The 14,973-nt window shown below is 50.7% G+C and overlaps 1 protein-coding gene across 2 annotated transcripts in view; it reads left to right on the top strand.

The window, feature by feature from the left end:
- The window catches only part of ZFYVE27 (zinc finger FYVE-type containing 27), a 25,005-nt gene extending 12,845 nt beyond the window's left edge, over positions 1–12,160 (top strand). Inside the window, exons 6-12 of one of the 2 annotated variants that reach the window (XM_003787288.3) lie at positions 187–299; positions 1,028–1,167; positions 1,744–1,815; positions 4,071–4,215; positions 8,764–8,810; positions 9,092–9,173; positions 10,608–12,160. In XM_003787288.3, the coding sequence (XP_003787336.1) occupies positions 187–299; positions 1,028–1,167; positions 1,744–1,815; positions 4,071–4,215; positions 8,764–8,810; positions 9,092–9,173; positions 10,608–10,672 (664 nt within the window). In that variant the 3' untranslated portion in view covers positions 10,673–12,160. Of the gene's footprint in view, positions 1–186; positions 300–1,027; positions 1,168–1,728; positions 1,816–4,070; positions 4,216–8,763; positions 8,811–9,091; positions 9,174–10,607 lie in introns of both variants that reach the window. The other variant, XM_012803663.2, reaches the window with a different exon arrangement.
- The last annotated feature ends 2,813 nt before the right edge of the window (positions 12,161–14,973 follow it).

Raw genomic sequence — 14,973 nt, 5'->3', positions numbered from 1 at the left:
CAACGCCCGGCTATTTTTTTTTTTGGTTGCAGCCATCATTGTTGTTTGGCGGGTCCGGGCTGGGGATTCGAACCCGCCACCTTAGTTGTACGTGGCTGGCGCCTTAGCCGGTTGAGCTATAGGCGCTGAGCCACCAGTTTGTTTTATTATGAATTTCTGATCTTGTGGTTCTTCTCTGTCATCCAGGTTCTATGGGGCTCTCCTGGGCACAGTTTGCATGCTGTATCTGCTGCCACTCTGCTGGGTCCTTGCCCTTTTAAATAGCACGCTCTTTCTGGGGAATGTGGAGTTCTTCAGAGGTAAGCCCTGAGGAGGCTGGGGGGTGGGGCTCAGGCTGGCTCTGAGGGCTAGGTTAGGCTCCCCAGTTCCTCTGTCTCTACAGCTAATCGTCTCTGTGCTGTGCTTTCCACGAGGGGGGGGCACCACACTAGGGTCCTCCCTCCTGCGTGCTCTGCATCTCTGAGATATCAGATAAGGCTGAAGTCTCACCAGGGGAGGCTGTTACTATAGTGATCCCTATTCCCTTCCCAAGCTGATAAGTCACTGCTGATGTTAGATATGATCTGGGAGATGAGGTAGGGTTGTTTTCCTAAGCTGATGCCTGTCCCCCAGGCCGCAGCCAGCTGGAGTTGCTGCCACATCTGTGTGATCCCACAGTACCTTTCTACATCTGGCTTCTACAGTGTCAAGGCAGCCTGAGAGGCCCTGAGTCACAGAGGCTTGGGCCCACGCCCATGTGTGACTGATTGCTGTATTTGTTTTCCTCCTGTGGTAGGGTGATTAGTATAGAAGTTGTATGTCGAGCACTTGCTACATTTAATTTCTCTCACAGTCTGGGGCAGGTGGTAGTATCTCTGTTTTGTTCATGAGGCTTTGGTAAGGTGACTTGCTCAGAGTTAGGAGGGTGACTCATGCAGCAGAGGCTGGGGTGCTGGAGGAAGAGGCTAGTAAGCTGTGGAAGTGGGTACCCTAAAAGTGCCACTCATTGTATCTCTTCTGCCTCCCATCCTGTTCTTGCCCTGGGTAGTGGTGTCTGAGTACAGGGCATCTCTGCAGCGGTGCATGAACCCCAAGCAGGAAGAGCATGCCTTTGAGAGCCCACCGCCACCGGATGCTGGGGGGAAGGGCGCTGTGCTGGACAGCACACCTGCCCTCACACCCACGGAGGTGAGTGCTCTGACCTCAGGGCAGAGGCTGCTGTCGGCAAGTGGTGGGCCCTCCTGGACCAGCTTGTTTGTACACATACCACATTGCTCCTAGAGGGTCCATTGTAGTTCCCACTATTTTCCAGGACTGGTCTCCTCTCAAGTGTAATAAAAATAGCTATGTTTTTATTAGCTGTGCTTTATGGAATGCTTTACTCTGTGTCAGATGTTGTTCCAAGTATGTTTTTGATACTAACACCGTGGGGTATGGGTTATTTCTGAGAGTGAGGTTCTCATTGGCAGAAGGGATGGCTGAGGTGCACAGAGGGGCTGACCAAAGTCTCATGGCTAGTGAGTGCTGGGGATGGGTCTCAGAACCTCCACCTTGATGTTCTAGAGTCTATCCTGGTCTTGTTCCCATCTCCACATCCTTGCTGGGTTAGAGGTTGCTCTCTTCCCCATGATTTCCTTCTTTCTTGGAGTTATGCCATTTCCTGGTGTTTTGGGAAGCCTGGATGCTGGCTTAGGGAGGTGGCCCTCTGCCTTAGGGAGCAGGGCTGCCATCTTTCTCCTTCTGTCATAGAGTCTCTCTTCCCAGGACCTCACTCCAGGTAGTGTGGAGGAGGCCGAAGAGGCTGAGCCAGATGAGGAGTTTAAAGATGCAATTGAGGTGAGTAGCCCTTCTTCAGCACCTGTTGCTGACTAGGTCAGAAGCTAGGTGGTTACAGAGCTGTGGTTTTTTTTTTTTTTTTTTTCATTTTGTTCTCTTACATCCAAATGAGAAGCCAATACTTGCTGTGAGCAAGTTAGAACTCATTGATTGAAAGGGTGCCACCGGTTCTGTTCCTGTTCTGTTCAGCTGTCTGTCCTGGGTGCCTAGGGTAGGACTGGCCCTGGGAGCATCTAGGAAATGCCTTGTTGGGGGAGTTGGGTGATTTCTTGCCTTTACTGAAAACCATGGGCTGGTGACTTCGATGTAAAGAAGGCAGATTTGGAGGTCACTGTCCTGGGTCTCTGCTCTCTGCAGAATGAGTTCTGGAAGATGTCCCTTTGGGGGACTGGGAGGGGACACTGAGAAAGTAGTTGCATGGCCAAGTGCTAGGAAGGGGAAGTTAAATAGCCTTCTTGATTTTAGGACAGTGATTCAAACTGATAGTTTGTAGGAGTGTTTTGTTTTTTTTTATTGCTTGGGATTTATTGAGGTTATGAAGAAGCAGGTTACACTGATTGCATTTGTTAAAGTTCCTCTTATATTTGTGTCCTGTCCCTAAGAGGTATGCCATACACTGTGACCCCCTCCAACCCCTCCCTCCTATAGGAGTGTTTTATTTGGCACTTAAAGTTTCAAGTACTTTTGCCTGTGTTTAAACATGGGGAAAGATTTTAGTTAGAACTCTAGATTTCTAGTTTCTGTGGTAGTCCTGAGTCTGCAGCAGTTAGTGTAGCTGAAGAATGACTATCACCTTTAGGTCACATGCTGAGGTTACATGTGGTCCTCAACACCTCCTGTCATCCCTGTCACGGAGGCCAAATGGTGCTTGCCATTTATTTATTTATTTATTTAGAGACAGTCTCACTTTATTGCCCTCGGTAGAGTGCTGTGGCATCACAGCTCACAGTAACCTCCAACTCCTGGACTTAGGTGATTGTCTTGCCTCAGCCTCCCAGGTAGCTGGGACTATAGGCGCCTGCCACAGTGCCCGGGTAATTTTTTTTTTTTTTTTTTGAGACAGAGCCTCAAGCTATCCCCCTGGGTAGAGTGCCATGGCATCACAGCTCACAGCAACCTCTTCCTGGGCTCAAGCGAGTCTCCTGCCTCAGCCTCCCAAGTAGCTGGGACCACAGGTGCCCGCTACAACACCCGGCTATTTTTTTGCAGCCATCATTGTTGTTTGGCGGGTCCGGGCTGGATTTGAACCCACCACCTTAGGTATGTGTGGCTGGCGCCTTAGCCACTTGAGCCACAGGCGTCAAGCCCCGGCTATTTTTTTGTTGCAGTTTGTCTGGGGCCAGGTTTGAACCCACCACCCTCGGTATATGGGGCCAGCACCCTATCACTGAGTCACAGGTGCCACCTAGCTTTCCATTTATTGTCACATTTGCATTATTGTTTTTCTTAGAGTAGGAAATAGTTTCTCTTTGTAAAATGGGAAACTGAGATATAAGAAAAGGGGGAGGGTCTTGCGGTTTTTCACCAGGCCTATGATTTATGCTTTGCCTGCTTTACTCCCAAATTAGCTCAGGCCATGTAGACATTTGAATTTTTAACCAGTGAAAATTGCTCCAAGATTTTGGTACATGATTGTGGACTACGTGTCTTGGTGAGGAAGGAGTATGGATAGCACGGGCTTTCAAGCTTTTTTGTGCATGACCCACGGTGAGGAACACACTTTGCATCTTGAGCCAGATCAGACTTATTGTCTGTAAAACATGTAAAACTTAAGTGAAACAAGTTTTCTGAAAGTATATAGTAAAGTTTATTTTTTTCCTCTATTCTGTTCTAGTCAAATAAAAACTCATTAATTTCATCTAGTCTGAAAAACAGTAGTATCAGCTTTCTCCAAGTTTAGTCGCTGGGATCCTCTTCAGGGGGGGCATCTGTTACCATCATCCTTTGGGAGGTATGCGGAACTCAGCAGCACTCCTGTGTTTCCTTCTGCTTGGAGGCCTCTCCCAGCAGCTTCTTCTTGCTATCTCTCTCTCTCTCTTTTCTCTCCTTCTCCCCTGCACATCGGGAGGCAGGAGACCCACTTGGTGGTGCTGGTGAGTAGGAGTATTGCTGAGGTGGGCAGGGGCTGGGCTGGGGGGTGGCAGAGCCAGCTGTGGCTATACTACTCTTGGGGTCTGCTGTGCCGGGTGCCTCTGCACGCAGGTCCCAGAGCCTTGCCAAGAGTTGGGTGGGACTGGATGGAGTTCTTCCCGCAGGAGGATGAGGAGGGTGCCCCGTGCCCAGCAGAGGATGAGCTGGCCCTGCAGGACAATGGGTTCCTGAGCAAAAATGAGGTGCTGCGCAGCAAGGTTTCCCGGCTCACAGAGCGGCTCCGCAAGCGTTACCCTACTAACAACTTTGGTACGCTGGGGAAGAGGGTCACGGCTGAGCGGGGAGAGGGAGGAGTGGCTGGGAGGGACTGATGGACTATGTGTAAGGACATCCCTGCCACAAGGGTGATCTTAGAGCTGTGGGTACTGACTTATAACAAGAGCACTGAGTAGAGATTTGTCCATGAGACCCTGGATTCCTTCTTTTCCCTCTGTCCTTATTAAAATCGCTTGCAGGAAGACAAGGACTTTAATTTGGGAACTGCCATGCCAGGGTAGCAGAGAGCTATAATCCTGAAACAGGCAGACCCTCAGAGGTGTCGATGGTTAACAATGGCGTGGAGTCTCACTGGTGCAAATCTTAGCTCAGCTGGGTGTCCTTGAGCAAATAATGTCACAGCCCTGTGCCCCAGTTTCCCCTTCTATAAAAGAGAGATAATAGTCTTTGCAGGGTGTTATAGGTCTCAACTGTGGCATACTTGTGAAGGGCTAGCACAGTGCCTGGCTGGCTCATAGACAGTGCTTAGTAAGTGGGTATGGTTAACATGGGAGACCCTAGCCCACTCTGGGGGTTCGTAGGAGCCTGTCTTGGTCTTTCTAATCCAGCTGAAAGCAAGTTGAAGCAAACAGTATCTTCCTTTGGGCACAAAAGAGACCTGAGGTCACATCTCCCCAGCCAAGTTTATAGATTGGTTATTCCTCTGTTCTGGAGTTAGTGGAGTGGTCATGAAAGACAGCTTTGGAGAAGGGTGGACTTGACTACTAGCACAGCTTGGAAACCTGGCTCAGGTCAGGAGTGCTAGGAGTGTCGAAGCCAGATGAAATTATGGTGGAAGCCCAGCATACTGGTCACCTGGGGGGCTACCATGGTCCTGAGGAAGCCTGAAAGGGAGCTGAAGGCTCCTGTGCTTCTGCTGTTGTACCTGACAGGAGCAGGGTAGGTGGCAGAACCATGTGTTCCGGTGTAGAGTGAGTTCAAGGGTCTGTGTCCTGGCAGAAGCCCTTGGGTTTATCTTGGGAATTTGACCCAGGGCCTCCAGGGGCCTGCCTTCCTGTCCCTGCAGCAAGTAGGGCGCTTGTTCAGGGTTAGAGGTCCTTCTGCTGTGGGAATGAATATCCCTTGTCCCTCCCTTTTATTAAGCAGATTGTGCGCATTTCCGCTACACAGTCTCATTTCCTTTTCGTGGGAGATGGGACAGGATCAGCAATTCTCTCTTTTTTTTTTTGAGACAGAATCTCAAGCTGTCACCCTGCATAGAGTGCCTTAGCATCACAGCTCACAGCAACCTCAAACTCTTGGGCTTAAGCAATACTCTTGCCTCAGCTTCCCAAGTAGCTGGGACTGCAGGTGCCCACCACAACGCCTGGCTATTTTTGTTGTTGTTGTTGCAGTTGTCATTGTTGTTTTAGCTGACCTGGGCTGGGTTCAAACCCGCCAACTTTGGTGTATGTGGCCAGTGCCCTACCCACTGAGCTATGGGTGCCGCCTAGGATCAGCAATCCTTAAGGGCTTGGCGCAGGTTCCAGAAGTCCCAAGTAACACTCCACAAGACATATTATTCTTGTCTCAGCAAATAATTTGTTTACATCTATGACTTTCAAGTTAAGATACTTAGATATCTGTTCCCATTTTACAGATGAATAGATTGAGGTAAAAAGAGTGATTTGCCTGAAGACTTGAGCAAAGTGGTAGAGCTGTAACTCAAATTCAGGTCCTCTGAGCTGTGACTCAAATTTAGGTCCTCCAGTATTCTTTCTACATCGTCCTCCCTCTCTGCTTTCCTTTGCCCTTATGTCTGAAGTCCCTTATTTTATGTCTTGTTTTTGGATTTGGTTTAGAAAAATCCCTACCCGGGATTCAGGCTCCTTTGAAGATAGGACAGAAATGCTTATTTTCCTAAGCTGCCCCTGGCTTCTTGTCCCATTCCCTGAGATGTCGTCAGGCTCTTTGCTATGAGGGCAGGTGCAGCAGCTCTGCCCCCAAGGCCTCTCCTGGATCTGAGTCTCACGGGCCAGGTTGAGGTAAGCTGTTTTGGATGCTCTAATGAAGTACACCAAACTGGGTGACTCTGAAACAGCAGGGATTTCTTGCAGTTCTGGAGGCTGGGGTCTGAGGTCATAGTGTCAGCATGGTGGGGTTCTTGTGAGGGCCCACTTCCTGGCTTATAGATAGTGCCTTCTCCCTGTGTCCCCACATGGCAGAGGGGACAAGGAAATTCTCTGGGGCCTCTTCTGTGAGGGCATGAATCCCATACATGAGGGCATCACCCTCATGACCTAATCACCTCCTGAAGGCCCTACCTTCTCATACTATAATACCATCACTTGGATTAGAATTCAACATAGGAATCTGGGGGGGCACATCGCAGGGGCTACTACATTCTGGCTGCCAGTGGATGGGTGATGCATGGGAAGAATGAGGGCAGACTGTACAGGAGCATCTCTGAGGCCTCTAAAGGGGAGAGTCGTGGTGGGGAGAATTCCCTCTGTCCACGGCTGGCCCCATGGGGCCTTAGTACTCTCACGGCTTCCATGGCATCATTGCATGGTGAGTTAGAATATGCGAGTTTAAGGTGGCACCTGTGGCTCACTGGGTAGGGCGCCAGCCCCATATACTGAGGGTGGTGGTTTCAAACCGGCCCCAGCCAGCTAAAACAGCAGTGACAACTGCAACAAAAATAGCTGGGCATTGGGCAGCACCTATGGCTCAGTGAGTAGGGCGCTGGCCCCATATACCAAGGGTGGTGGGTTCAAACTCGGCCCCGGCCAAACTGCAACAACAACAAAAAATAGCCAGGCATTGTGACGGGCGCCTGTAGTCCCAGCTACTCGGGAGTCTGAGGCAAGAGAATCACCTAAGCCCAAGAACTGGAGGTTGCTGTGAGCTGCGATGCCATGGCACTCTACCGAGGGTGACAAAGTAAGACTCTGTCTCAAAAAAAAAAACTGTTCAAGTTTGAGTCTATTGCTGAGAATAGGGGCAGAAAGAGCTGGTAGATGTTGGAAGGGACCCATCCATCACCTGGCTGAGCTGGTGGCCCTCCCTGGACCCAGGCCTGTGTGTTGGTGTCTGGCTTTTTTTTTTTTTTTTTGAGACAGAGCCTCAAGCTGTCACCTTGGGTAGAGAACCGTGGCATCACAGCTCACAGCAACCTTCAACTCCTGGGCTCAAGCAATTCTCCTGCCTCCACCTCCCAAGTAGCTGGGACTACAGGCGCCCGCCACAACACTTGGCTATTTTTTGGTTGCAGCCATCATTGTTGTTTGGCGGGTCCGGGCTGGATTCGAACCCGCCAGCTCAGGTGTACGTGGCTGGCGCCTTAGCCGGATGAGCCATAGGTGCCGAGCCTGGTGCCTGGCTTTTTGACCAGACCACCTGGCTGCTGTTGGCTGCTTGGCCCTGGTATCCTGTCCAGTTCAGAGGAATCCTTGGACATGGGCCAGGGTGTCAGTCTTTGGGCAGCTCCTTTCACCTGTCCATTCCTCTGCCTCCCCTTGCTAAGGAGAGGTCTGGTGTCTTCCCCAGATGCTTAGTGTAGGGGCTGTCAGAGCAGCCAGTTTCATGGTTTGGCCCCAGCAGCAGCATGGGCTGTGTCCTGCTCTCTCCTTTCTTCTGCCTGGGCCACTAGCTGACTGACAGCAGTGGCATTTACCTGAAGCACCTTGGTCTCAGGTTTCTCCTGGTCCTAGCTCGGGTCTTTTCTTTCTTTAAACCCAGGGAGTTTCCCTTAGCAAGAGCTGCAGGTGATTTGTGCTGGGCAGACCACATGTAATTGTAAGTCTTTTGGGGTCTTTGTGTGAAGGTGAGGCTTGGTGTTCTGTTACTGGCCAGGTGGTGACCTGGGCGGGTCAGCAGTTGCTATGGCCAGATCACAGTAGGCCTTTGGGCCCCACATCAGAAACCTCCTCTTCCCTCATCTTTCATCTCTCCTTACACTCCCCTTGCCTCCTCCCAGCCATTTTCTCAGCTGCCATTGCCCCTTCTCGTTGTCCGAAGTTTTGTCATCTTGTCATCTCTGCTAGTGTAGGCAGGGTGTTCCTTGGCTCCATTCGCCCACTCTGTCTAGCATTCTGCCCTTCATGTCCTCTCAGAATGTGCCTGGTTCTGAGCTTCAATCCTGGAATCTTCAGAGGACAGAAGGCAGGGTTGGGGTTTTTAGGAGTGTATCTGTCTTTACCCATGGGTGGAATGTTAGGGAGGAGACACTTTGGAAGGAGTCACATTAGGCAGGTTTCATTTGAGGATGCCCATGGTCAGGCCCCTCTGGCTTAGCTGGATTTGCAGGAGTGAATTCTGCTGGATGTTCTTTGACTCCTGCTGAATCTGCAGTGGGGCCCTATGCCCTGGTGGGTGCAGGGACTGTCTGGTAGCTGCGATTCTCAGGGCCCATCAGTATCTCTGTCTTAGTTTAAGACCCTCCTTCTGCCTATAAAGCTGGACTTTGCTCGCTTGCTCACAGTGCCCATCCAAGGAGTCTGGGCTGGTGTCTCAAGCATCCCCGTTTAAAAGAGCTAGTAGCAGGTGGGAGTTGAAAGGCCTAGTCCAGGATAAGGCTGAACTGCCACCTCTGTTTTTCAGGGAACTGTACAGGTTGCTCTGCCACCTTCTCGGTGCTGAAAAAGAGGGTAAGTGTCTTTGAGGGTGTGTTTGCTAGGGATAGTGTGATCTTGTGGGGGAGTTGCTGGGAGTCATTGATGAAGTCTGACTCCTTGGATCTCAATGGGTCTGGTGTCTGGTTTGCTAAAGTGAGCGTGTCATCCCCTGTCCTTGTGCCTATGTCTTTGCCTGCCTTCCCAGATGCTGTTCCAGTTTTCTTGGGTGGGATCAGCTGGTGAAAGGAGGCAGGTGCTGGGGTCTCCAGGTGCCTGGGGTAAGGGACATATCTGACCTTGGCTTTTGTCTGCAGCGGAGCTGCAGTAATTGTGGAAACAGCTTCTGCTCTCGATGCTGCTCCTTCAAGGTGCCCAAGTCCTTCATGGGGGCAACAGGTGAGTGGTGCAGGTGATGGGGACAGGATAGTGGGAGAGCTTGGCTGGGTTTCCCCCAGAGGATGTCCCATTGTGGGAAAGAGCAGGGATGTGAGCGAAAAGTCAAGGGAACTTGCAATTGTAGTCCAAGGCCTGCAGTGACATTTCCTTCATCCCCTTCAACAAACCAAACCTGGAGACATTTGATACATTCTGAAGAATAGAGATGATATACCTGTGCATTATGAAGTGTAAAAACTAAATAAATACCTGTGACTATTTCACTAAAGTTAAAAAACAAGCGCATCAGTAACACACCACTGAGGCATCTCAGCACCACTCCTGCCTTCCCAGAGAAAACCACCATCCTGAATTTTGATCTTTTTCTCACTTCCTAAGTATCATTTTTAATAAAATAGAAAAATCTTTTTTCCTTTTATAAAAGCTGTACATATTTGTCATTAATACAGCCAAAAGTACAAATAAACAAAAGGAAGAAAACTATTCATATAGTCTCCTGGAGAGGAAGCTTGGGTGTGGACCCTGCTTGTTCAGGAGCATGCCTGTAGGATAAATGCATATGCATGTTCTTGAAAAGTATGATTATATTTCACCTGTTTTGTGTTATAACATTAAACCAAAAAATTTTCCCATCTGATATGTAAGTACCATATGTTTATTAACTAGAAAATTTGGAAATTATTACACAGAAGAGAGAAATAGTCTTGGCGCCCGTAGCTCAGTGGTTAGGGTGCCAGCCACATACACCAGGGCTGATGGGTTTGAACCTTGCTCGGGCCTGCTAAACAATGACAACTACAATAAAAAATAGCCAGGCTTTGTGGCGTCTGCCTTCCCCTGCCCCTCGTCCCATGCAGTGTGAGGCCAGGTCAGCAGAGTAGAAGTCCTAGAGCCTTGGAGGACTGGGAAGTACTGGGTCTCCCTGGGCTGGGTGCTAGATTCCTGGACTATTCCCTGGAGAACAGTCTGAATTATGAGATATGGCCAGTTTGGGTTCCCATCCACTTTCTAAGTACCGATAGTCCCAGGTACTTGGGAGGCTGAGGCAAGAGAATTGCTTAAGCCCAAGAGTTTGAGGTTGCTGTGAGCTGTGACACCACAGCATTCTACATAATAAGACATAATGAGACTCTGTCTCAAAAAAAACCAGAAATAATCCTGTAGTCCTACCACCCAGAGATAACATCACTTTTAAAACATTTTGAGAAATTTCACTCTGGTATTTTGGTGCCAAAATTCTTTGTAATGCATAGTCTACCTGGGAGAGGACTGCCGTTGGTGTTGTTGCCCCAAAGCCCATGGAGAGAGAGTCTTTGCAGACAGACTAGAGAGCTGGGTCAGAGAGGATATAGGCTGGGTGGTGGGTGGTCTGTGGAAGGCTTTTGGGAGGGGAGTTCTAGTAGCTCGGGTGTCTCACTAAGTTCTTCCTTTCAGCCCCTGAAGCCCAGAGAGAGACTGTGTTTGTGTGCGCCTCGTGCAACCAGACTTTGAGCAAGTGAGAAGAGGTGCCAGGGTCCAACTGGGCGCCAGACCCTGGGGCCAGCAGCAGACCTCCCCACCCCAACCCCTGGCTCCCTGTGGTGTGTACTGGGCAGATGTAGCCTGGATGCTAGGTAGGCATCCCCTTTCCTTCCCTCACTGCCTCCAGCTGGGTTCTGGAGCTGTCCCCCACTCCTGCAGGTCGCTGACATGCCATCTAACCCTAGGGGAGAGGAGTCCCCTGGAGAGCTTGGTGTGTGTTCCCTGCTCTGCTTTGGGCTTTTAGTGGACTCAGGGCTGGGCAGGAAATATCCACTAGAGGGCAGCAGCGAGCTAGGCCTGATCCAGCTGGGCTCAGATGATCAGGGCCACTGTGGCCACACTTGGGAAATTCTAGGAGACCTGAGGTTGGGAAAAGTGTTCTTCCCTTTCAGTGTATTGGGCCAGGCCCAGCTCTTGTGCTCGAATGTTCCTTCATGTACCAGGATCTGATCATTTTCCCATCAGAGGGTGTGGCCCTGGCTAACAAGACCAAGCGTGCTTCTAGAAGCAGCACTGATGTTCCCAAGTTCCAGAGGAGAATGTGTATAGAAGGGTTGGCCGAGTCCTTCAGTGTTAAGTGGAGAAAAGCATGGAGAGATCCTAACAGCTCAAAGGACCTTAGCCCCCTGCCTTGCAGAGACTGACTTGCAGATCTCAGCCCACATAATGCCCTGGTGTCCCCCCAGCTCCACTGAGCAGCAGCAGTATACTCAAATCACTCATTTTTCTCCTGCCGAGTATCTAGGCAGCTCTCCCCTGTCCCAGCATTCTGTCTGCCTTCCCTTGCCCCTCGTCCCGTGCAGTGTGAGGCCAGGTCAGCAGAGTAGAAGTCCTGGAGCCTTGGAGAACTGGGAAGTACTGGGTCTCCCTGGGCTGGGTGCTGGATTCCTGGGCTATTCCCTGGAGAACAGTCTGAATTATGAGATATGGCCAATTTGGGTTCCCATCCCCTTTCCAACAATTTTATGTTCATTTCTGGATTCTTAGGGGCTCTCAGTGTCTCTCCCTGAGCCATGAGCTGGCTCAGGCACCCCTTCCCTGCCCTGCCTTTTTGAAGTATTTATTTATTTATTGCATGGTTCTTGGGAACATGTAGCACAGGGAATGGGATGAAAAGGGGGGCCTCTACCACTTAGAACTTTGGGTTGTGGGCTGCCTGGGGCCCAGAACCAAAGATGGCTGAGAAGTTTCTGTACCCGAGGAGGCAGGATGAGGAGACAAGGGACACATCTTAGGCCAGCTTTCTCGCCAGGCCACGCAGTTTAGCTTGGGCTTGGCAGTCAGGGACCCAACCCAGGCCTCTGGAGGTGCCCATCCCTGGGGAGCCAGGCGGGACTTGGTATCCCCCCTTTGTTCTGTTATAGGATGAGAGAACTAAGTATCTTGTACTTTGTGTATACTGGAGAGGAATGAAAATGATCTATGTGTATATGGAGCATTATTAATAAAAAGCCTCAAGCTGCTTATGTTTTTGTCCTGTCCTTGCACTGATGTTCTTACTGAGGCTGGAGGACTGGCTCTCCTGGCACTGCCCAGTTTGTAGGCCTGGGCTCTGTGCCTAGACAGAGGGGCAGGGCTTTTGGGTACCCTCAAAGGCAGGGGCACGGGAGCTGCAGTCTGGTCTGGTGTGAGCTGGGGCCCAGAAGGAGGAAAGCGGTGCCTTGCACCCAGGAGAGGCTCAGCACATGCTTGTGGGATTGACTTGCAGCCCTGTCTTATGACCAAATTGTGAGGGTCCAGGCCTGGGGGTTGGGGTTGGGACCACTATGCAATGTAGGCTTTAGAATAGAAAGACTTTAATCCCTCTGAGAAAGCTGAAAAAGATCAGCTCTTCAGGAGGCTGAAAAACAGCAGGAAAGAGGATTGGCTACGAGGTGGCAAGTGCAAGCTGTGCCCAAGTTATGCCCTAGGGCTGGGGAGGGTGGAGGGTTACTGGGTGCTAGGCACGGTGGGATGCGGTCTGCACATGTCACTTCATTTACCGCTCACCATAACTGTGAGGTAGGCACTGCTCTCCCCAAAGTGGGAGCAGAGAGCCCCAGTCCCAGCCGCAGTAGAGGGTGCCTGCTGCAGGCCAGTGCCATGCTGGCCCAGTTTTCCATCTGCTGAAGCAGGGTTGGGCGAGTCTGGCCCCGTCTCGCCATGCAGCTTTCCTCATCTGTGCAGTGGGTGTGATGGTAATATCCCATGTGGGGCTGCGTGGGGATGAAAAGAGAGTCCACTGAGGTCGGAGCACTCGTAAACACTACCTCATTGCTATCCTTCTGACAACCTTCCTGGGGACAGCAGCTCTGGGAGGCTCTTGGGTGGCTTAGAATGGTGGTTTGTTTATTTAAACTAGAGAATAACTTCAGGTTATTATTTAGAGAAGAATATCAGGGAGAGGCATGAGTGTAGTCTGAAAAAGCAGAATCAGTATCATTTTATTTTTGGAAAATGAAAACAATGCTTAATGTTGGTGAAATCCTGACTGTAATAGGCGTAACCTGAAGCCTGGCCCTGGGGTATGGGTTACAGAGATGTAAGAAAAGTGGTTTCCATCCTCAAGGGTCAGCAGCCTCAGAGCAGGGAAGCTGGGGGCTACCTCCTTGTCCTCTTGAGGTGCATGTGAAAGTAGGCAGGGGATGGCGACTTTGATGTACAGTTACCACCAAGTGAAGCCACGGGCCATGGAGGCATCTGGCAGGAGGGGTTGTGCTTTGCAGCTGGCTGAGTCAAAGGCGTGGAGAGGACCCACACATGGGCAGCTTGGTAGACAGACTATTCATTGTAGCATTGGATGCCTGGTTTAAACGAAACCCTCCAGTTTGTTCTCCGGCAGCCAAGGGGAGGGGTTGGAGAGCCAGGCTCTGCTGTAGCCCTGGCACCTGCGAGGCAGACCTGGGACTCCAGCCCCCACAGCCCGGCTTGGATTCAGGGTTCTGCCCATCCTTTGTGTGGTTTATTCATGGTTTTGAACAGTCTGCAGTGAGCCCTAGCTGACTTTGAACTGGCAGTCTTTAGGATTTCTGGCCCTTGGAGCTGAGGCCACATGAAACTCTCTGTCTTCTTCCCCTTGTCCCCATGGAAGCTTCAAGACAGCCCCTTGGGCCGTGGCCCAGCATCTGTCCTATCGGTGGTAGCCCTCAGGATAGTAATACCTGTGTATGGAACACCTGCAGCAGGCAGCATGCTGAGTGCATCATCTCATTTAGACCCCATGACAGTCCCTGGAACTAGGTTCTGTTGTAACTCTGTTTAACAGATGAGTAAATAGAGGCATGGGATGGTTAAGTAACCCACCCAAGGTCACAGAGCTGTTAAGCCATGGAGCCAGGATGTGAATTGTGCCGCAGGTGCTTGTAAAAGCCTCACAAGAGAGCCTTTAGATGAACATAGCAATCCTGACACCCACTTTCCCTTCTGTTCTGCCTGGCCCTTTCCAGATCCAGGAACTAGCCACTGAGCTACCAGGAGGGAGCTGCCCACTAGGCATAATCCCACCACCCCCGAGTCCTAATGGAGTGAGCTCAGTCTTGAGAACAGAGGCAGCCTTGTGGCAGCAGCCCCTCAGCTCCCACAACTGCCACCTCCAGCCTTGGCTGGGTATGTTTTAACACTCCAGAGCAGCACATTCCATTCTCTGGCACAGCTGGGGGCTGGGGATTCCGGATTCCCCTGGCTGCCTGCTTTTTTCCTGGCCCCTGCAGAGCCTGCTGTCTGGGCTGGGACACTGGGTCCCAGCCACACACATTCCAGCAGCAGCCACCCCCCATGCTATTTTTCCCAAGGAGTGAACTTTAGCCAGGATTACAGCCGACTAAACAGTTGTGGGATGTGAGCTTCCTTTGTGGGGACCTAAGAGGCTGGCTATTGGCAGGGCTGAGAGGGGAGGATGGTTGGGGGTGAGCTGTCTCTGGGAATCAGGAGAAAAGCTACTGGCTCCTCTGTCTCTGTCTGGGCTCTTGGAGTGGGATGGGGAAGGGGTCCCAGAAATTTTTCTGGGAGACAGGTTGGCAGAAGCACAGCTACTGTCCCCCCAGCTTGTCCTTAACTTCACCCCTGCAGAGTGGTTGACAGCATGAGGTCAGATCCTAGCACCACCTTGTGCAAGCTGTGTGACCTCCAATAAGTTTCTTAACTTCTCTGAACCTCTGTCACCATTATTAAAATGTCACTACTTCAAAGGCAGTTGAGAGGTTTAAATGAGAATATGAAAGTGTTTTGAATATTGCCTGCTACCTATTGTGGCCTTGATATTTATTGATTACTAGTACTATATATTTCTTTTTTTTTTTTT

The sequence above is a fragment of the Otolemur garnettii genome, unplaced genomic scaffold, assembly GCF_000181295.1.
Source record: "Otolemur garnettii isolate 467f Iridium unplaced genomic scaffold, OtoGar3 scaffold00021, whole genome shotgun sequence".
Classification (NCBI taxonomy): domain Eukaryota; kingdom Metazoa; phylum Chordata; class Mammalia; order Primates; family Galagidae; genus Otolemur; species Otolemur garnettii.
The sequence above is the reverse complement of the archived record's forward strand: the minus strand, read 5'-3'. Positions and strand labels throughout refer to the sequence as shown.